At 46.6% G+C, this 22,123-nt stretch overlaps 1 protein-coding gene across 1 annotated transcript; it reads left to right on the forward strand.

The window, feature by feature from the left end:
• Positions 1–547: 547 nt before the first annotated feature.
• On the forward strand, positions 548–20,329 carry TRIM62 (tripartite motif containing 62). The gene is made up of 6 exons (XM_075191516.1): positions 548–1,722; positions 5,111–5,519; positions 9,439–9,534; positions 16,117–16,373; positions 16,989–17,104; positions 18,075–20,329. Exons 2-6 carry the CDS (start codon positions 5,112–5,114, stop codon positions 18,623–18,625), a joined length of 1,428 nt encoding a protein of 475 aa, XP_075047617.1. The 5' UTR covers positions 548–1,722; position 5,111; the 3' UTR covers positions 18,626–20,329.
• The last annotated feature ends 1,794 nt before the right edge of the window (positions 20,330–22,123 follow it).

The raw sequence follows: 22,123 nt of genomic DNA on the forward strand, positions 1-22,123 counted from the left end.
CTAGTAAGCCAGGGTCAGCGATCTGTGCAGTCCTACCGCCATAGTGCCAAGTGGTATATACATGAATCTGGTCTTTGTAAGACAACCTTTAATTAAAGTTTAGTGATCTGGTAACACTGGGGACAGCCAGGGGGGGGGGGGGTTATATTTTCAGAATCACATCTGGTATCCACCACTTAAGCCATAAACTGCTTGGTTATAGTGGTGGCTGCAGAGCTACAGGTACCAGTGTCAGAGTTACACCCCAATAGTGTAACTTATCAGCTCTGGTACCTGTGCAACAAATGGGTTATCGATCGATAGGAAAGAGACACACTCAGTCTTTTTGCAGGGCTGAATGAGAATCAATTCTGACTGCCCTATAGTCAGACCGCTTTATTTATACATGAAAAGTGTGCTCGCAGGTACATTTGTTATCTAAAAATTATTGCATGTTCACAGTGAAATTGGACATAGTATCAGCAGAAAAGAGTCTATACATCTTTTTGTTTAGTCACTGCTCAAGATGTCAAGGCCTGTAACTGCGTATCTCCAAGGATAGTTCATTGTCTTCATTTTCACCACGGGCTCTGGGCGTATTGTAAAACAGATATTCCTTTCTGATATCTGGATTGTTTGACATATAGCTCAGCATATTCACATGAGAAAGAAACAGAGAAAAGCTTGTGTCAGTATTATATTCAGAAAAGCAACTTTCATTTATTAAGTTTGATCAATATATACTTTTTACCGTATTAACTTTCACACCAGCATATGCATGGCTGCAAAAGCATGCTGAAGAACTACATGCACCAGCATGCCCTGGCATCCAGGAAGGAGTATGAAGAGGGCAGCGGTCTTATTGCGATTTGAAGTAATGTAAATGGTAGAAGGACTAGGCTAAGTAAGCCCCTTGTTACATGGAGCCTGGCTAAATCAGACCATTACATTTAGGACATTTAGGAAAACATCTGAATAATATGAGAGGCACAGACAGCACTATCAGAGCTACCAGCTTTATACCAGCCACCACTGTCATAATAGTCTGCTTTTCACACTTATTTTGTAATTGCACTAAAGTAGGTTGGATGGCCTGGAGGTAAGTTGGAAAAGCAGTGCAGTGAGAAGGAGTAATGTTGGATACTGTAGCAGGAAAGAGCTGTGAGGGACACAGCTGAGAGATCTTATCATTATAAATATGACAGCGGGATTTTTTGATCCAATGATCTAATCTGCTTCTAGTCTTTTCTGCTAAATATAAAAAAGATCCTAAAATATCTGTTATCGGAGTTTCCCACACCTGGCATATTAAGAGGTAGCTGAGGACACTGTCCCTTTAAACTCCCCCTCCCTCCTTACTTTCTGTCTGCTCACACCAGCTCTGTGCAGAACAATGAGGAAATGATGGACTAAACCACTCTGCCAATATAGGGGGGTTAGCCAGGTGGGGGCCCTCTTGTCAGACCTTGTCTAGATGACAGGACACCGTGCTGCCTGGCTCACAGGAACCCCATAGCCAGGGGCTCATGTAGGTGTAATGAGGCCAGGGCTGGTGAGCACAGTGACCTCAGGGCTGCAGGGGCTGAGGTGGTTTGTCCCATGTTCCCAGGGGTGGGATTGCATTTGCTTTCTGACCTGGAGCAGAATAGCAGCATCTGAACCTGTGTAGGGGAGGGGGCATGCTGTGCTAGGGGTGGGCTGTCATCCTGGAACGGGTCTGCACCGCCCGGCTCTGCATCTCAGGTTTGTTTGGTTTCATTTTCTCTTATAGCGGCTGATTGCATGGAGACAGGTACAGTGTCAGACACCCCTGCCCCCCATAGTGGCTGATTGCATGGAGACAGGTACAGTGTCAGACACCCCTGCCCCCCGTAGTGGCTGATTGCATGGAGACAGGTACAGTGTCAGACACCCCTGCCCCCCATACTGGCTGATTGCATGGAGACAGGTACAGTGTCAGACACCCCTGCCCCCCATAGTGGCTGATTGCATGGAGGCAGGTACAGTGTTGGACACCCCTGCCCCCCATACTGGCTGATTGCATGGAGGCAGGTACAGTGTCAGACACCCCTGCCCCCCATAGTGGCTGATTGCATGGAGACAGGTACAGTGTTGGACACCCCTGCCCCCCATACTGGCTGATTGCATGGAGACAGGTACAGTGTCAGACACCCCTGCCCCCCATAGTGGCTGATTGCATGGAGGCAGGTACAGTGTCAGACACCCCTGCCCCCCATAGTGGCTGATTGCATGGAGGCAGGTACAGTGTCAGACACCCCTGCCCCCCATAGTGGCTGATTGCATGGAGGCAGGTACAGTGTCAGACACCCCTGCCCCCCATAGTGGCTGATTGCATGGGGGACAGGTGTCATTATACTGAGAAGGGGGATGTCTCCTTCACACTGATGTCTCTGCTTCACTCTAGGAGGTCGCCTTCACACTGATGTCTCTGCTTCCCTCTAGGAGGGCTCCTTCACACTGATGTCTCTGCTTCTCCCTAGGATGTCTCCTTCACTCTGATGTCTCTGCTTCCCTCTAGGAGGTCTCCTTCACACTGATGTCTCTGCTTCCCTCTAGGAGGGCTCCTTCACACTGATGTCTCTGCTTCCCTCTAGGAGGGCTCCTTCACACTGATGTCTCTGCTTCCCTCTAGGAGGTCTCCTTCACACTGATGTCTCTGCTTCCCTCTAGGAGGTCTCCTTCACACTGATGTCTCTTCTTCCCTCTAGGAGGTCTCCTTCACACTGATGTCTCTGCTTCCCTCTAGGAGGTCTCCTTCACACTGATGTCTCTGCTTCCCTCTAGGAGGTCTCCTTCACACTGATGTCTCTGCTTCCCTCTAGGAGGGCTCCTTCACACTGATGTCTCTGCTTCCCTCTAGGAGGGCTCCTTCACACTGATGTCTCTGCTTCCCTCTAGGAGGTCTCCTTCACACTGATGTCTCTGCTTCCCTCTAGGAGGGCTCCTTCACACTGATGTCTCTGCTTCCCTCTAGGAGGGCTCCTTCACACTGATGTCTCTGCTTCCCTCTAGGAGGGCTCCTTCACACTGATGTCTCTGCTTCCCTCTAGGAGGGCTCCTTCACACTGATGTCTCTGCTTCCCTCTAGGAGGGCTCCTTCACACTGATGTCTCTGCTTCCCTCTAGGAGGGCTCCTTCATACTGATGTCTCTGCTTCTCCCTAGGAGGGCTCCTTCATACTGATGTCTCTGCTTCCCTCTAGGAGGTCTCCTTCACACTGATGTCTCTGCTTCCCTCTAGGAGGGCTCCTTCACACTGATGTCTCTGCTTCCCTCTAGGAGGGCTCCTTCATACTGATGTCTCTGCTTCTCCCTAGGAGGGCTCCTTCATACTGATGTCTCTGCTTCACTCTAGGAGGGCTCCTTCATACTGATGTCTCTGCTTCCCTCTAGGAGGGCTCCTTCATACTGATGTCTCTGCTTCTCCCTAGGATAGCTCGTTCATACTGATGTCTCTGCTTCACTCTAGGAGGGCTCCTTCATACTGATGTGTCTGCTTCTCTCTAGGAGGGCTCCTTCATACTGATGTCTCTGCTTACCTCTAGGATAGCTCGTTCATACTGATGTCTCTGCTTCACTGTAGGAGGGCTCCTTCATACTGATGTGTCTGCTTCTCTCTAGGAGGGCTCCTTCATACTGATGTCTCTGCTTACCTCTAGGATAGCTCTTTCATACTGATGTCTCTGCTTACCTCTAGGAGGGCTCGTTCATACTGATGTCTCTGCTTACCTCTAGGAGGGCTCGTTCATACTGATGTCTCTGCTTACCTCTAGGATAGCTCGCTCATACTGATGTCTCTGCTTACCTCTAGGAGGTCTCCTTCATACTGCTGTCTCTGCATCCCTCTGGGAGGTCTCCTTCATACTGATGTCTCTGCTTACCTCTAGGATAGCTCGCTCATACTGATGTCTCTGCTTACCTCTAGGATAGCTCGCTCATACTGATGTCTCTGCTTACCTCTAGGAGGGCTCGCTCATACTGATGTCTCTGCTTACCTCTAGGAGGGCTCGCTCATACTGATGTCTCTGCTTACCTCTAGGAGGGCTCGTTCATACTGATGTCTCTGCTTACCTCTAGGATAGCTCGCTCATACTGATGTCTCTGCTTACCTCTAGGAGGTCTCCTTCATACTGCTATCTCTGCATCCCTCTAGGAGGTCTCCTTCATACTGATGTCTCTGCATCCCTCTAGGAGGTCTCCTTCATACTGATGTCTCTGCTTACCTCTAGGAGGTCTCCTTCATACTGATGTCTCTGCTTACCTCTAGGAGGTCTCCTTCATACTGATGTCTCTGCTTACCTCTAGGAGGTCTCCTTCATACTGATGTCTCTGCTTACCTCTAGGAGGTCTCCTTCATACTGATGTCTCTGCTTACCTCTAGGAGGTCTCCTTCATACTGATGTCTCTGCTTACCTCTAGGATAGCTCGCTCGTACTGATGTCTCTGCTTACCTCTAGGATAGCTCGCTCGTACTGATGTCTCTGCTTCCCTCTAGGATAGCTCGCTCGTACTGATGTCTCTGCTTCCCTCTAGGTGGTCTCTGCTTACCTCTAGGATAGCTCGCTCGTACTGATGTCTCTGCTTCCCTCTAGGTTGTCTCTGCTTACCTCTAGGATAGCTCGCTCATACTGATGTCTCTGCTTACCTCTAGGAGGGCTCGTTCATACTGATGTCTCTGCTTACCTCTAGGAGGGCTCGCTCATACTGATGTCTCTGCTTACCTCTAGGATAGCTCGCTCATACTGATGTCTCTGCTTACCTCTAGGAGGGCTCGTTCATACTGATGTCTCTGCTTACCTCTAGGATAGCTCGCTCATACTGATGTCTCTGCTTACCTCTAGGAGGTCTCCTTCATACTGCTATCTCTGCATCCCTCTAGGAGGTCTCCTTCATACTGATGTCTCTGCTTACCTCTAGGAGGTCTCCTTCATACTGATGTCTCTGCTTACCTCTAGGATAGCTCGCTCGTACTGATGTCTCTGCTTCCCTCTAGGAGGTCTCGGCTTACCTCTAGGATAGCTCGCTCGTACTGATGTCTCTGCTTCCCTCTAGGAGGTCTCTGCTTACCTCTAGGATAGCTCGCTCGTACTGATGTCTCTGCTTCCCTCTAGGATGGCTTGCTGTCTGAAGGACGAACTGCTTTGCTCCATCTGTCTGAGCATTTACCAGGACCCGGTTAGTTTTGGCTGTGAACACTACTTTTGTCGTAAATGTATCACTGAGCACTGGAGCCGCCAGAAGCGTGGAGGAACCTTGGATTGTCCAGAGTGTCGGAGAACCTTTGCAGAGCCCACCTTGTCCCCCAGTCTCAAGCTATCTAACATTGTGGAAAGATACTCAGCCTTCCCTCTAGACGCCATCCTCAGTGCTCAGAGGAGCTCATTCCCCTGCAAGGACCATGACAAGGTCAAGCTGTTTTGCCTGACAGACCGCGCTGTGGTGTGTTTCTTCTGTGATGAGCCCTCGCTGCATGAGCAACATCAGGTGACCAATGTGGATGAGGCATTCGATGAGCTGCAGGTGAGTGTTCAGGACAGACTGACCCAGGTGTATCTAAGTATTATGTCTTCCTTCTAATCCATTCACAAAAGCCATTGTTTTCTCCCATTTTATACCAGGACAGATTCCAGGCATGGGGTTATAGATATGAGTATAGGTCTCGCTAATAACGTTGGGGAGCATTACATTGATATGGCTGTATGACATTGTTCATTGATTGTGTCTCCAATATTGGTATATAAACGTTCTTATTGAAAGTGCCAATCTGTCATGATAAAGATTAGCAATGTTTTCATTTTCTGTATATATTGGGGTGGGGGGAATCTTCCTTTTTTTTCCTGGACAATTCCATTTTCTCCCAGTCTGTAAAATATATAAAAAGTGTCTAAATATATATATATATATTATGGCAGGACAATGATCTCACTTATTTTTGAATATTTCTCTTTGCTTTGGGGTTGTTAGTATGGTGTGATAAGCCCTTGTCCATGCTGCATACTAAAGTAACACAGAGTAACTTTACCCCTGTACAGTCATCTTCTCTCTGATAGACCGAATCGACATTGGCAGGTTGGTATATAGCTGTGTTCTGTTTGTGGTATGTGCACAACCTGTAACAGCACTGTCCACTCAGGTATTCACAATAACTAATGTGTTATGGCGCACCACCGTCAGCGTGTGACTAACAGCAGTAATCCAAGCCCCATCTGACACCTATGAATAGTCCCCAACATCTACATAATGTCCTTCTTATCCTATATATATATATATATATATATATATATATATATATATATATATATATATATATATATATATATGAGACAGCACCCAACGTCTCCATCATCCTGTGCAGGAGTCTGTCCCTTCCTTAACCGCTGTAAGCAGAACATCGCTCTGAATATCTGTATCATATGTTCCTTATACGCTTTATATGCAGGATACGGTCTCTTCCCTGACCTCTGTATGCAGGACACTACTCCCAATATTTGTATCATCTTTTCCGCAAGCCTATATGTGCAGGACACTGCTCTGAATACCTGCATCATCTCTTCCCTAGCCTCTATATGGAGGACACTACTCCAAATATCTCATCATATATTCCTTATCCTCTATATATGCAGGATACGGTCTCTTACCTAACCCCTGTACGCAGGACACTGCTCCCAATATCTCATCATATATTCCTTATACCCTTTATATGCATGATATGGTCTCTTCCTTGACCTCTATATGCAGGACACTGCAGCATATGTGCATTGTCTGTTCCCTAACCCCTGTACGCAGGACACTGCTCTGAATATCTCATCATATATTCCTTATGCCCTTTATATGCAGGATACGGTCTCTTGCCTGATCTATATGCGCAGGTTGCAGTGTCCTTATTATATAATGATCCGTATAAATTCCACAGTACTTGTGCAATCTGCTTGTGTAACCCCCTTGCCTGGGTGGTTGGCGGTTTTGTGTTACCCCTAGCTTGTAGTACACGTGGGTAAATCACCCAGGAATAGCACAGTCTCTCTCCCTGCAAGGTTCAGTAACGGCAAAGTACATGCAACACCATCCACACCTCCTGATATACTGAAAGTGGTGAAAAGAATGGACGCCATCTCGGTGGATGGAATAAATTTGGTAGTTTATTTCCATCTTCCACCACATATCCCTTAGTTACATGTGGCAGTGTTACATGTTTCCCTGTTTCACATTCCCCAAGCATGAATACATTCTATATGTGTGAGTGTGTATGTATGTATGTATGTATGTATGTGTATATATATATATGTGTGTATATATATATATATATATACACACATACACACACACAAGTTAACCCGTGCATGATACTCATGCATTCTAGTCAAATCAAGCTATTTAAGGTGTTAAAAAGGTTCTTGTCATGCATTTGGGGCTAGGCCAGGCCTCCTCAGGGGAAGAGCGTTACTTCCCGACGCAAGCGCCCTTTTTTAACGTGGTTTTGTCCACATGTCACCACCTCATCATTCTTCTCCATCACCTCATCCTTCATCTTCATCGCCATATCCTTAATCTCCATCGTCTTACTGTTCTAAAACCTCTCGATACACAACGTTTCTGCTAAACACCTTATCGCTGTGCTCAATCAGTCTTCCTTGAAGGGCAGTATTCATAACCTGCACCTTCACATCACTGCTTCTCCGTACTCGTGAAAATGTGACATACAATTGTCCATGACCAAAGACAGGCTCTGGTAAATAAATACCCACACGGTCAAGAGTTTGAGCCCTCAACTGGTAAATTTAGCCTTTACTACCCCTCCCACGGAGGGGAAGGGGGGATGATGGAAGTTAACGGAGTTCACTATTATAATTTTTTTGTCAAATAATGTCAGTATACCAAATTTCAGGTCAATTGGATGAGCCCTTTCTGAGAAATTATTTTTTTCCACACAGACACACACACTAACACACGCCGCTAGGCTTCTATATATTAGATAGTGTGTGTGTGTGTGTGTGTCTGCCTATCACTTTCCCCAGGGACGACATGTGAGAGTCTCGGTACATATAGTGCACAGTATAATTAACACACCTTACACCTGCTGTAATGTGAAACAAGCTGTCTGGAGTGTTGGCACGGCTATCCCAGCATGCATTGCAGGGCCATAGCACTCCCACTAGATCAAAACTGCCAATGAATAAGCAATGCAGAGCAACATCATCGTATGGGGCGTGGCTAACAAACGTCACCATGGCAACCCGAATTGTAAACATGCAAAAAACCCACAAATATACTAATGTAAAAGTATTGCATGTTTGCATTAGAATATTTAAGGTTTTTTGATGATGTTGCTTAAATCCTTGAGTGCCGCCTCACGGGGAATCTATTTATTGTACTATACATACAAGTAAAATACTAAGGAAGGCAACAGAGTAATGTAAACATGCTATTTATTGGTGCAAGCACCTGGATTATATATACAATATTATATATATTAGCGCTACGCTCTGTCCTCTACCTGTAATGAATTATCCCTGGTGGCCTAGTGTGGACCAGAAGTTCGACTTTCGCACCGTTCTTCTGGTGACCGTTGATGAGGAAGGACTGTGACCGGAGGCTCTCTAAAGTTTATATCTTGATAAGCGACCTGTTGCTCATATTGTTTTGGCGCCAATATAGATATATTAAACGGACGTGTGGTATATAACCACAGTGCTTATACCATCTGTATTACTGACAGACTGACGTCTGTGAGTATTTGCATTAACCATCTGCTGCAGTGTCATAATAAAACCAACACCCTTGTTTGTGGCTTAACATCCATAACCAACACCGCTGTCACCTGTCTGACATCAGCCTGTGTTATGGCCAGCAATCATTTCCCTATTTAACTGTTAAGAATAAGGCCACTATTAAGGTGTGTGTCACTAGGGTTACAGCACTTGCTGTAGTCATTCTTCATGCTCGGACAAGCTGGGGATATTGGACGGGGCTAATCGGAGCATTGGAATGTATTGTGACTCGGTCACATACTACATGTCCATGTGTCCGTGTTCAAAGTGGAAGGGTCCAACGTGTGGTCCGAGCATCTGCACAGAACAACGTGGTTAGTCCATCGCATTATGATGCGGGGAGATTGTTGTGTCAAACACAGCTTTGTATGAAAGGCGTTCATATCACTCCTCTAGTTTAACACTTCTATTCCCACCTCCCCGTGTGTGTCTCTATATATAATTAGTGTGTGTGCTCCTGTCTTCTGCTCTCCTCACACCATGACCACAGTAACCTACTAGAACATACTAAACACACTGCTGATCAATAAGGATCTAGTTCGTGGCACTGTGATATGTGATCTGTAAGGCTCTAGTTAGGTGGCACTGTATTATGTAATCAGTAAGGATTTAGTTAGGTGGCACTTTAGAGCAAGTAGATTACCCGATGGCCCTCATTCTTCTCTCCTTAGAGGGAACTGAAGGAGCAGCTGCAAGCGTTGCAGGAGAGCGCGCAGGGACATGCTGAAGCTCTCCAACTCTTGAAACGCCAACTGGCAGAGACCAAGGTAAGAAAATTTATTTTACAGGTTAATCAGTGTGATCCAGACCATTAATACAGCATTTTCCCGAGGGGGCAGGTCGTAGGGCTTGTGCAGCCATCGGCTGTGTAACTCAGGGCGGACAAGTGACGGCGGAGACAGCTCTCGGTCAGGGATTCTGGGGAAACCGGTCACCATGACAAATATAATGAGAACACTCAAGTCCAGGCCTGGCCTAATTACGACTCTCCAGGTGTTGTGAAACTACAAACCCCAGCATGCTTTGCTAGTAACCAGCTGATACTTGGCAGGGCATGCTGGGAGTGGTAGTTTTATAACACCTGGAGGGCCAGAGGTTGGCCAGGCTACCCATGGTAACACCGGGTCTATCTATAAACCTTATGATAAGGGCCGTGGAACAGAGGATCCCTGTATATAGCACAATAAGTAATATAATGGCAGCAGGAAATAACCGTTCAATCTTCTGTTACTTAATGAGGAGTATTGTCCAAGTGGCAGAGCCCTGAAGTAAAATCTATGACAAAATGTTGAAGCAAATCCATTAATCTGTGAAAATAAAACTCTTTTTCTATTTCTCTTTCATGCGGTCTGGGGGACACTGCTGACCATGGGTTGTGGAGGGGAGCACGGGAGTTGGCACCTAGCTAGTTAATGTTTAGCACTGCTGACAGACCCCTCCCCTCTACAATCCCCCCCGCCTCTTCCTCCTCAGTTTTTTTTAGGTGCCCATGGAGTTGGACAAGTTTTAATTAACTGCTGTTATTTCACTTTTTATTTTACTTTTATTTATTACTTTTTCCTCTTTTGGTGGCAGACCTGGGAGTATGTTCTATTATAGAGAACACACTCCCAGTACAGCAGCGCAGGCACTACCCTGTCAGATGAGAGCCAGAGGCTCTCACTGACAGGGAGAAAACAATGGGTGCCTGAATAGTGAGTGACAAGCGGTCTCTCCGGACCGCTGTCACTCCTGGAGCCTCCCCGATAACCGGCGCTGCCACTGCAGGTATAGAGCGCCGGTTATCGGAGAATACACATGCCGGCGGCCATCTTGGATCCACGGAGGAGCGAGGAAGGGGGCCATACCAAGATCCCCCCTCATACATAGGAGGGGGCATCGGGGTAACCGCTGCGGAGACCTCAATTCTTGAGGTCTCCACTACTCTGCCACATATTGTTTTTTTCTCTTTTTGTACTGGGAAAGAAGCTCAAAAACTGAGCAGGCGGCAGGAAAGCTGTAAGAGACAGCATTATCAGAGGGGGGGGGAGCTAAGACATAGAGCTCCCCTGCCCTCCAGAGAGAAGTGGACTTGTCCGACCTTCTGGCGCCAAGGAGAAGCCCGGGAAAAGGACACAGATCAGAGGGAGCAGGCACAGGACACTGCTGTTGGACTTCTCCCCTGTTTGGCCTATGGGCTAAGTATCTGATCTTATTTAAACACATTTTACTGTATTTGCTCTGTACAGAGTGGGCTAGTAGGGGTTATATTATAGATCTCCTACTTGCCAAAAATAGTATATTGTGTTTTAAAATTACAAGTACAACTTTTATATCAGATTAGTTGGTTACTTGTTTGTTTTCCACTATTCTCTCTACAATCTCTCGCTCTCTCTCTCTCTCTACTCAGCTAAATTTTACAATTTAAGCCTGTGTGTTTGGTGTGCCTTCCTTTATAAAAACGACAGATAAAGGAAAGGGCCCTATGGAAAAATATTTCACATGTTCAAGATGTAATGTAAAATTACCATGTGGGCAGAAGGACCTGTTGGCGCTCTGCTCTGTCTACGAAGCAGGGGCCCCCCCTGTACAAACACAGCTTATTTTAGCCCCACTGACGGAGGAACCGGGCCTGGGTGGCCTCCCTGACACAGTTGGTTTCCTCTTTAGCACAGATGGTTTTACAATCCAATCAATTACTATCTAATGTGGCAGCCTCGGTGGCTAATAATGCTAGTACACCTTTGGGCCTCCCTGCTACATCAGATTCTATTGGAACGTCTATACCAGGACCTTCCTCATTACCTACGGACCAGGCCCCCGTTCCCACAGAACCGGCATGGTCCGCAGCATTTATAAAGGGTTTGGATAAACTAAACCAGCTACTTTAATCCCGAAACATCCCGTCTGCTAAAAGGAAGCAGCCTAGATCCGTTAATACCCTTATGGTCCTTTCAGACTCTGAGGGGTTTTCAGAAGAGGAGGGGGAAATAAATTCTGATCCTGACCAGGTTCAACCTTTGGAACAGGAAGAAATCACTAAGAGCCAATTTATTGATGATTTGGTTTTAGCGGTAAGACAAGCGTTGGACCTCCCAGAACCGGAGGATCCTACTCCTAGAGACTGAAGTCTCTTTAAGAAGACCAAGAGGAAGGCTATCCGTTTTCCCCCTTCTGTAGAACTTAAAGATATTGCAGAGGGAGCCTGGAAACAGCCTGATAGAAGGTTCTCTGTTCCCAGAAGGTTCTCTTCCTTGTATCCATTGCAGGAGGAAGATGTGGCTCGCTGGGAGAGTATTCCCAAAGTGGATATTCCAATAGCCCGTTTAGCCGAACACACTTTATTACCAGCCCCAGGTTCAGCAACTCTGCAGGATGCCAATGATCGCAGAAATCTATATTTGTGGCTGCGGGTTCTTCCTTTAGACCCACATTTGCTTCAGCTTGGGTTGCTAGAGCCATGGAAGCATGGGCAGACCAACTGGCAGAGGGCTTACAGGACTCTGATTTACTTCCCCTGGCTTTGCATTTGAAAGAGGCATCGGGTACCTTTATGAGGCGGCCCAGAACACAGCGTCTGTATCCTCTTCTATTCAGGCGGCATCTATTTCAGCAAGAAGGACGTTATGGCTGAAATCCTGGGAAGGAGATGCGGAATCAAAAAAGTCCGTTGAAACCATTCCTTTTTCAGCAGCAGGTTTGTTCGGCCCGGAATTGGATACCTTGATCTCTCAGGCAACGGGGGGCAAAAGCACTTCCTTGCCGGTATTCTCTAGCAGGGGCAGCTCCTTTCGTCAGCCCTTTTGGGGGACCTCCTTGCCTAGAGAACAGTCCTTTAGAGGTAGACAACCAAATGCTCAAGGCTCCTCTTCCAGGGGAAGATCCTAGTTTGCAGCTAGGTGCCAGGCCTCCAAGAACCAGGAGAAGCCTGCGTCCTGACGACCACTCTATTCTGCTGGAGGTGGCACCAGTGGGGGGACGTGTGTCTTTGTTTCAGGAACAGTGGGCAGCATCCTCACAAGATCCTTGGATTCGGGGCATTATATCAAGGGGGTACAGGATAGACCTGCTGGGCCCGGTACCCCATCGTTTCTTCGTAACCCCGCTACCCCGAGATCCAACAAGAAGACAGGCAATACAGGATTGTGTCGCCTCTTTTCTTTCGCAAAGAGTCATCTGCAGGGTCCCAGACTACCAGAAGGGACAGGGGGTTTTATTCAAACCTGTTTCTGGTCAAGAAGCCGGACGGCTCCTTTCGACCCATCTTAAACCTAAAGGGCCTCAATGTGCACTTACGGGTGGACAGATTTCGGATGGAATCCCTGAGGTCGGTGATAAACGGCTTAGAGAAGGATCAGTTTATGGCGTCCATAGACATAAAAGACGCATACCTCCACGTTCCCATTTGGAGCGACCATCAGTCTCTCCTAAGATTCACAGTGGGATCCTCCCACTATCAGTTTCGGGCTCTCCCCTTCGGCCTCTCCACAGCGCTGAGGGTTTTCACGAAGATCATGTCCGTGTTGGCAGCGTGTCTTCACCTACAAGGAGTTCAAGCCATGCCTTATTTGGATGATCTGCTCATCAAATCCTCCTCAGAGAATTGCTTACGTCATCACTTCTCCCTCACCTTGGCGGTTCTCGAGGGCCATGGATGGCTGATAAATTTAAAGAAATCCCAGATGGTTCCGTGTCAACGCATGGTTTTCCTAGGGCTCATCATGGACACCAGCCAGCAAAAGGTGTTCCTACCTGTCGAGAAGATCGGTTCAATTCGGAGTATAACAACTCAGGTCTTATCTTCTCCCAGCCCCTCAATGCACTTGTGCATGCGGCTGCTGGGAAAGATGGTGGCCTCCTTCGAGACCATCCCCTTCGGTCGAGCTCATTCTCGATGTTTTCAGTGGGATCTGGCCGAATATGATCAGGATCCCACCTATGCTTGGATCTCCAGAGGATCTCTCTGTCTCCGAGGGCGAGATAATCACTCCAGTGGTGGCTGATTCAGGATCGCATGGCGGTGGGCAGGTCCTTTGCCCCATGGTCATGGATCATAGCCACAACAGACGCCAGCCTGAGAGGTTGGGGGGCGGTAGTCCTGCACCTCAGGCTCCAAGGGCTCTGGTCAGTACAGGAATCAGTCCTACCAATCAACACATTGGAGTTGAAGGCAATACTTTTAGCTCTTCAGGGGGCCCAGACTCTCCTTCAGGGCCACCCAGTCAGAGTTCAGTCCGACAATGCCAAGGCTGTGGCATATGTCAACAGACAGGGAGGAACCAGGAGTGCAGCTGCCATGCGTGTTGCAACTCAGATATTCCTTTGGGCAGAACAGTACGTTCCAGCAATATCGGCGGTGTTCATTACAGGAATAAAAAATTGGGAGGCAGATTACCTCAGTCGCAATGCGATGATGCCAGGGGAGTGGTCCCTCCACCCGGAAGTATTTCAGTCTCTAGTTCAGAGGTGGGGTCTTCCGAACATAGATCTCATGGCCTCCAGACACAACAGGAAAGTTAACAGGTTTTGCGCAAGGGCAAGAAATCCCTTAGCAATAGCGGTGGACGTGATGTCCATGTCATGGGAATTCAGGTTGAGTTATCCATTTCCCCCGATTCCCATGCTTACAAGAGTACTCAGACGAGTGAGGCAAGGCGGCCGGCCGGTGATTCTAGTAGCTCCCTCATGGCCGCGTCGAGTGTGGTACGCAGACATTCTATCCATGGCGGTGGGCCAAGGATATCGTCTTCCGGCTCGAGACGATCTTCTTCTCCAAGGTCCTTTTCGTCACCAGAATTTACCTCTGCTCAGTTTAACGGCATGGCTGTTGAAGCCAGCCTCTTAAGGGCTAGAGGGTTTTCCCCCAGTGTAGTGAACACTATGATGTGGGCTCCAAAGCCAGTTTCGGCTCGTATCTATCATCGAATCTGGAAGGCTTATATCAGATGGTGTGAAAATAGAACATGTCACACATCCTCCTTTCGTCTCCCTCGCTTATTGGCCTTTCTTCAGGATGGGCTGGAAGCAGGGCTTCGTTTAGGTTCCCTAAAAGTTCAGGTATCGGCACTTTCAGTCTTTTTTCACCTGAAATTAGCTGATTTGCCAGATATAAAGACTTTTCTTCAGGGGGTCTTACATATTCAGCCTCCCTATGTTCCGCCTACAGCACCATGGGATCTTAACCTGGTTCTGGATTTGCTTAAAAGGCCTCCCTTTGAGCCTTTACTTGAGGCAGATTTTAGGTGTTTGACCTGGAAGGTTGATTTCCTTTTGGCGATTGCATCGGCACGCAGGGTGTCGGAATTGGGAGCTCTGTCTTGCCGGGAACCATATCTGGTTTTTCACGAGGACAGAGCGGTTTTGAGAACGATTCCCTCCTTTGTTCCAAAGGTGGTGTCATCCTTCCATTTAAACCAGGAAATTGTAGTTCCGGTTTTTTCATCTACTTCTCAGTCTGATCTACAGTCTGGAAAAGTTAGATGTGGTCAGGGCTCTCCGCATTTATGTTAAAAGAACTTCTCAGATTAGACGAACAGACTCTCTATTTGTTCTTTATGATTCTAATAAAAGAGTCTGGCCAGCCTCAAAACAGTCCATTGCAAGGTGGATTACGGCAACCATTAAGCAGGCTTGCATAAAGGCTAACCGTGCTGTGCCAGAGAGACTTACAGCCCATTCCACCAGATCGGTAGGGGCGTCATGGGCAGCAAGAAATGGGGCTTCTGCTGACCAGCTTTGCAGAGCCGCCACCTGGTCTTCTGTCCACACATTTACCAAATTCTATTAATTTAATGTATTTGCATCCGCGGATGCAAATTTCGCTCGTAGTGCTCTACGAGCGGGGCTTTTGGAGCGGTCCCACTCTTAGGGAGCATCTTTAGAACGTCCCCATGGTAAGCAGTGTCCCCCAGACTGGATGAAAGAGAAAAGAGGATTTATATACTCACGTTAAATCCGTTTCTCTGATTCCGTCTGGAGGAAACTGCGATCCCTCCCTTCTGCCTTTTCTCTGTATGCTCTTGGTTGGCTCTTGGTTGGTTGACCTATCTCCTTGGGGCTTTTTAAATAAACTGAGGAGGAAAAGGCGAGGGGATTGTAGAGGGGAGGGGGTCTGTCAGCAGTACTAAAGATTAACTAGCTAGGTGCCAACTCCTGTGCTCCCCTCCACAACCCCATGGTAAGCAGTGTCCCCCAGACGGAATCAGAGAAACGGATTTAACGTGAGTATATAAATCCTCTTTTTTTCCATTCTAAGTCCTTACTGATAACACGGAAAAGATTCCCCATTAAACAGGAAACGTGTAATAGTATACTGTTGTGGCTGTTAAATAGTTATGGAAAAGCTTTGTGATCTCCTTGTCTCTGCTCAGTCCTCAGCCAAGAGCCTACGTGCCACCATCAGTGAGGCCTTTGAGCGGCTGCACCGGTTGCTGCGTGAGCGCCAGAAGTCCATGTTAGAGGAGCTGGAGTCAGATACGGCGCGGACCTTCACGGACATCGAGCACAAAGTGCAGCGCTACAGTCAGCAGCTGCGGAAGGTGCAGGAAGGCGTTCAGATCCTGCAGGAGCGTCTGGCCGAGACTGACAAACACACCTTTCTGGCCGGCATCTCCTCGCTGTCTGAGAGGTATCTAGGTGGGGGATGGGACGCCAGGGACACTGGTGCGGTGGTGTTTGTGTAGCCCGCGCCTTAGGAGTTACCCATATTAGTCCTCTGTGCAGTCATGTCAGACCCCAACGGAGTGTTAGCGTGTCCCAGCCGGCGCTACGGGATCGAACTCCAGAGTGGTTGGGGATCTCTTATTATTACATCATCAGCAGTGGAGCACGCAGGGGGGGTTTCTGAGTCTCTAGAAACCCCCCCTGCGCTAAGTGGCCACTGTCCTATACAGCAGCCGCGGCGCTGTCAAAGAAGCGTCCCGCGGCGGTGCTGTATTGTATACAGCACCGCCGCAGACGCTTCTTAGACAGCGCCGCGGCTGCTGTATAGGACAGCGCTGGCTCTCTCTTGTTTTTTTTTTTTTTTTGGGGTCGGCAATCCTCCGTGCGCCGCAGATCAGGTCCTGAACTGTCCTTAATTTCTGAATCGGGCGATAAGGAAAAGTTTCGCCCTGTATTATATTTTACTTTGTAGAAACGCGCTGGGTATTAACTACACAATGTATTACAGGAGGACATTGTAACCTCTGTGTCTCACGATATTACTCCGTTTTATGTAACTCTGCTAATTCTCTGTCTCTAGGCTAAAGGGGAAGATCCATGAGACCAATCTGACATATGAAGATTTCCCCACCTCCAAGTACATGGGACCCCTACAATTTACCATCTGGAAGTCCCTCTTTCAAGACATCCACCCCGGTAAGTCGCTCTTCACTCTCTTGTGCTCTCTTTCAATAGACAGGGCTGTATTTAGGCGATCTAAGCACCTGTCTAGGGCAGTGCTGTTCGGGGAGCGGTGGGTAGGTTTGTATCCTATAAAAGCTCTTCGCTTCTATTGACATGCACTCAAATCGCTTTAATTCATCCAGTGCTAACACATTGTCTCCTCTTTGTGAGATTTTCCGGCACTAGGAAGTATCTTTTACTAATAATATATCAACCTGGGAAAGCAGTTATTCAGCAGCTAACTGACGCGTTTCTCCACAACATGTATATGTAGTTTCGTCAGAGGAAATACATCAAGGTGATAAGTTGGAGGCTCCACAGAATTGGGCACACATCATATCAGATGTAAAACCTAAACAGTTCATGATGGATTTGTGAATAGTATATAAGAAATACATCAGCTTTTTTAGGAGTAGTAAAATTTCAGAAGTGGAGATACCATAGGAGTTTTGACTTTATTGACTATAATATCATATATTGTGAGTGAGTTTGGATTAGTACAATGGTCGTTTGGCATTTGTATATCATGCAACATTCTGGAGATATAAAAATTGTCCAATCTCTTAGTAGTTCTAATATTTGCCTCCCTGGGCCAATGTCCGTGTATTTCTAGCACCAGTCTAAATCACTGCTGCTCATGGAGCAATGGTTAGGTTTGTTTTAATGACTTTGTTGTTTTTAATTGGTCTTTATTTGATTTCTCTGTAAAAACATTGGTGGAGGAGCTGTTGGATAGAGGAGTCTTGGTTGTACAATGACCGATTTACGGCATATACAATATCAACGTCAGCTCTGATTATAGTCCTAGGTAGAAACCATCAGATATTGCACAATATGGCAGCAGAGTAAGTCAGGGCGAGCCAAGCACTGGTGTTCTCCGTAAGACCATTATTTATTCTTTAACGTGACACACATCACTTATCTTGTCTTGTTTTTTTTCCAGTGCCCGCTGCCTTGACCCTTGACCCGGTAACCGCCCACCAGCGCCTAATCCTCTCTGATGACTGTACTATTGTGGCCTATGGTAACTTGCATCCTCAACCCTTACAGGACTCACCAAAACGGTTTGATGTGGAGGTGTCTGTGTTGGGGTCGCAGGTCTTTGATGGAGGGGTACATTACTGGGAGGTGGTGGTCTCTGATAAAACACAATGGATGATAGGACTGGCCCATGAGGCAGTTAGTCGGAAAGGAAGCATCCAAATCCAGCCAGGCCGAGGCTTCTACTGCATAGTGATGCATGATGGGAACCAGTACAGCGCATGCACGGAGCCCTGGACGCGACTGAACGTCAAAAGCAAATTAGAAAAAGTCGGTGTCTACCTGGACTATGATAAAGGACTCCTCATCTTCTACAATGCAGAAGATATGTCGTGGCTTTATACCTTCCGGGAAAAGTTCCCAGGTAAACTGTGCTCTTATTTCAGTCCGGGGCAGAGCCACGCCAATGGCAAGAATGTACAACCACTGCGCATCAACACGGTGCGAATATAGTGGCACCTCTCGCTTGTTCCACTAATCCTCTGAGATGGGATCGCCGTAATGTGGTCAATTAGAGGATCTGTCACGCCGCCCTATCACTGGGCGAGCAGGACCATCTTGGGGCATATCGCTTGTGGACCAACTCACCTTGGATCTTCTAAATGATAAATCGGGTTGAGAAATATTCCGGACCAGATTAGCGAGCGTCTCCAACTTTAATTTCAATTTCTCACCCGTTAATTATAATCTTGGTAAATATAATTTCCCCATTTCCTGAGCAGGTATGAAATTAAAAAATAAAAATCCTTTTTATGTCCTCTAGATCCACCATGGATCAGACAAGCGATCACAACAGAACATTCTGATATAAGCCTCCATTAACACTGCTCAGTTCACTAGATCCAAATCCACTGCTGCTCCCCCAAGATCTCATCCGTCTGTTGCCTCATTCCGGGGCTCGGCCTTTCCATACCCGACTGCAATGTCTGTACGAGAGTTGTGGGGGAAATAAGGGCTCCTCACCCATTTGTCTCACTTATTGGAGACACTAAGTCAGGTTACATACTATTGTTTGTTGTAGGTGTGTTCTTGTACCTATGTGCTGCTCATCACACTTTAGATGGTGGAGGGCTGGCTGTTCCATCTCTACATCTCAGGATCTGAAACATCATCCACTGGGACCTGGACTCCTCACTGCTCCTTCTCCAGAACCCAACCAGGCCAAAGTCCGTGTCCCAGGACAGCGGCAGCCGTCCCAGGACAGCGGCAGCCTCCCCGGGCTCGGAGAACAAGCTCCAGCGCCTTGTGTTATAGACATTGGTGTTCTTGTGGACCACGGCCAATGACCCAATGACATTGCTTCAGTGTGTACAGCAGTTGTGTGTTCTGTATACTTTGTGTTGCACACTGACGTCACTGCTGGCTGTATGCTCAGTTCCGCTACGTTTAGTAAACCAGCTGCCTTACCTCAGATCATTGTGAATTAATGCTTTAGTGGTTTATATTGGAAATACTGATAATTTCATATGTGATACTAGACAAATGTTATCTACTATAAAGAGGAAAAGGCGGGAACCAGTCATACACTTTTATCTGTGTATCGTGCAAATCTACAGTCATTTACATGTTAACATTATTGTCCGGATAATGTGCAGATTTTCAACATAAACTAGAACAGTGTTTCCTTATCCCAGTCCTCGGGGAGCCCTAACAGGGCAGGTTTTCGAGGGGACAAGTGAAATAATTACACCACCTGTGAATCTGTTACATTGTATCAGTCAGTAATGAGTACACCTGTATTCCAGCAGGGAGATCTGGAAAACCTGCACTGTTAGGGCTCCCCTCCTAGAATAATGAAGAAATAAATTCTGAGGATTGGACAGAAGAGAAGCTACATATTAAGGAGCTGATCAGGATTTTGGGTGATTTTCTAACATATTCCTTCAGAATGTATTATATTTTTACATTATGCAATAGATTGGAAATGACTGTATCTATATTGACATAACATAATATGAAGAAAATCGCCACACTACACAGATCAATAAATTCTAAAGGCTGAATGTCCTGATGTTAGGGTGATATATTAAGTCAATGGTACAATTGTAATATAGGTACCACACATATTATAACTGAATTAAAGTAAGATTGTGGGATTTTCGCTAATGCTGCTGATATTGTGACGGTTTTGATTCATTTAATAATAATTTAATATTTTGCTTTATGATCATTCTTTCCATCTTGTGCGTAGATAGCGTCTCACAGCGGCCCTGTGGGTCGTGGCGGACAGGGCTGTGTATATGTAAGTAACAAGCTCTAACTGCAGCTCAAAGCCCAAATTACAGTGCTGGGAAATATATTCTCCGTCTAAACGTGTATAAAGGAGTGCATGATATCTTCAATCTTAAAATATACAAACACTTTATTTAAAACACAAAACAATTTCTTATCTTGATCTTAAATTTTTCTGCAATTACATTCAATTTTTACATGGATTCTAAATAGCGTCTCAGTATTAAGTTTAGCAATCCGATAAAGCCTGATCACATTTATTCCTTCAAAGCAATAACCAATAGTAATAATATCAATTATTTAATCACAAGTGGACATTGTCCGTAGTGTCGGTGTCTTAGTTTCAAACTTTTATATCTGAAATAGAACAGTATAAGGTTCCAATATGGGAGATACATAGTCCACAATAGTAGATGAATATTCTCCCAATGATATATCACCTGTGAGAGTCATACACTTTGCCATAGGTCAGCAAATGAAGGTCCCAGAATAATTAGATCTTATCTTAACACTCACCTGAAAGGTGGAACTCCTCACTGGTTATCTCCCTGTAATATATTTCAGGAGTGCAGAGTTGTTACTTTGTATCCTGAAAAAGCTCCTCCGGACATATTCGTATGCACCCAAATTTTACAAATAGTTTATCAACCTGGGAAAGCAGTTATTACGCGTTTCTCCACAACATGTATATGTTGTTTTATCAGAGGAAATTGTTCCAGGAGATAGGTTAGCTAACGATGGGGTGAGGGTCTGTGAATAACATATGCACATACTGGCTCTTTGTCTCTTCATGACATGGAGACGCCACCAGCTTGTAATATCACAACCGTGCAGTTGGAGGAACTACAATGATCATTTCCTAAAACCTAAATACTAGTATTAGGCAAGGTATCATGTTAAATGCAAGACTTCTCAGATCCTTTGCCATCTGTGTGGTTTCGTACTGCCTGCTACGGAGATGCGGAATCTAACGAAGATGAAGTCTTGGTCTTGTCTGCTTCAGCCCCGCAGGTCGTGGTTCTCCGGACAGGCAGCAGGTGAGACTAGATGGAGATGGTGTAGGTCTAGTACTGGGAGAGGTATCCAGATAACCAGGACAGCTGGAAGGCTTGAGACTCTGGTCCCCAGGTACGATAGGATGTCTGGATTGCCAGATAAATGTGAACAGCTGGAGAATCTGGTTTTCCAGGTAGATCGGTAACGGCAGGGCGCAAACTAATCCTCAACTGAACAGGCTGAAGGACAAAAAGATCTGGCAATTCGGGAGAGGCACAGGTGTCAGATATCTGAGAGAGGTAAGTGGGAGCAACAGCTGAATGCCAGAGAAGATGAAAGATGGATCTGCACATCGCAGATCCAAATCCAAATTTGCACCAGTTCCTGGAGGGACGTGGCGCCTTAGCGCCAGGAGAATGAGTGGTGACCCCCAGGTAAGAACGCTGGACCCTGTCAGGTTGGTCTGCGGGTCCAGTACGTGACGCAAGGTTTCCTAAGTAAAGGTTAAATCTTGTTATTGGCTACCTGTGATGCTGTTTGCCTAATCCATTCCCAGAAGCTTTAGAGTTGTTGTCTGTGGGCTGCAGAATTATCTGTATGAATCGGATAAGCTTAACCCGCGGATGAAAACCCTGGGGGGAAGGGGGGTGTTAGAGGCTCCGCAGACCTGTTGGGTTGGGTGCACGTCGCATCAGACATAAAACCGTAACATAGTTCATGATT

The sequence above is a fragment of the Mixophyes fleayi genome, chromosome 11 (genome assembly GCF_038048845.1).
Source record: "Mixophyes fleayi isolate aMixFle1 chromosome 11, aMixFle1.hap1, whole genome shotgun sequence".
Taxonomy (NCBI): domain Eukaryota; kingdom Metazoa; phylum Chordata; class Amphibia; order Anura; family Limnodynastidae; genus Mixophyes; species Mixophyes fleayi.

Excerpts from the sequence above, each read along its gene's own strand:
- TRIM62 (XM_075191516.1), top strand. The coding sequence starts at position 5,112 with ATGGCTTGCTGTCTGAAGGACGAACTGCTTTGCTCCATCTGTCTGAGC. Across the intron at positions 5,520-9,438 it reads AGGCATTCGATGAGCTGCAG|AGGGAACTGAAGGAGCAGCT; the intron begins GTGAGTGTTCAG and ends TTCTCTCCTTAG. Across the intron at positions 9,535-16,116 it reads GCCAACTGGCAGAGACCAAG|TCCTCAGCCAAGAGCCTACG; the intron begins GTAAGAAAATTT and ends GTCTCTGCTCAG.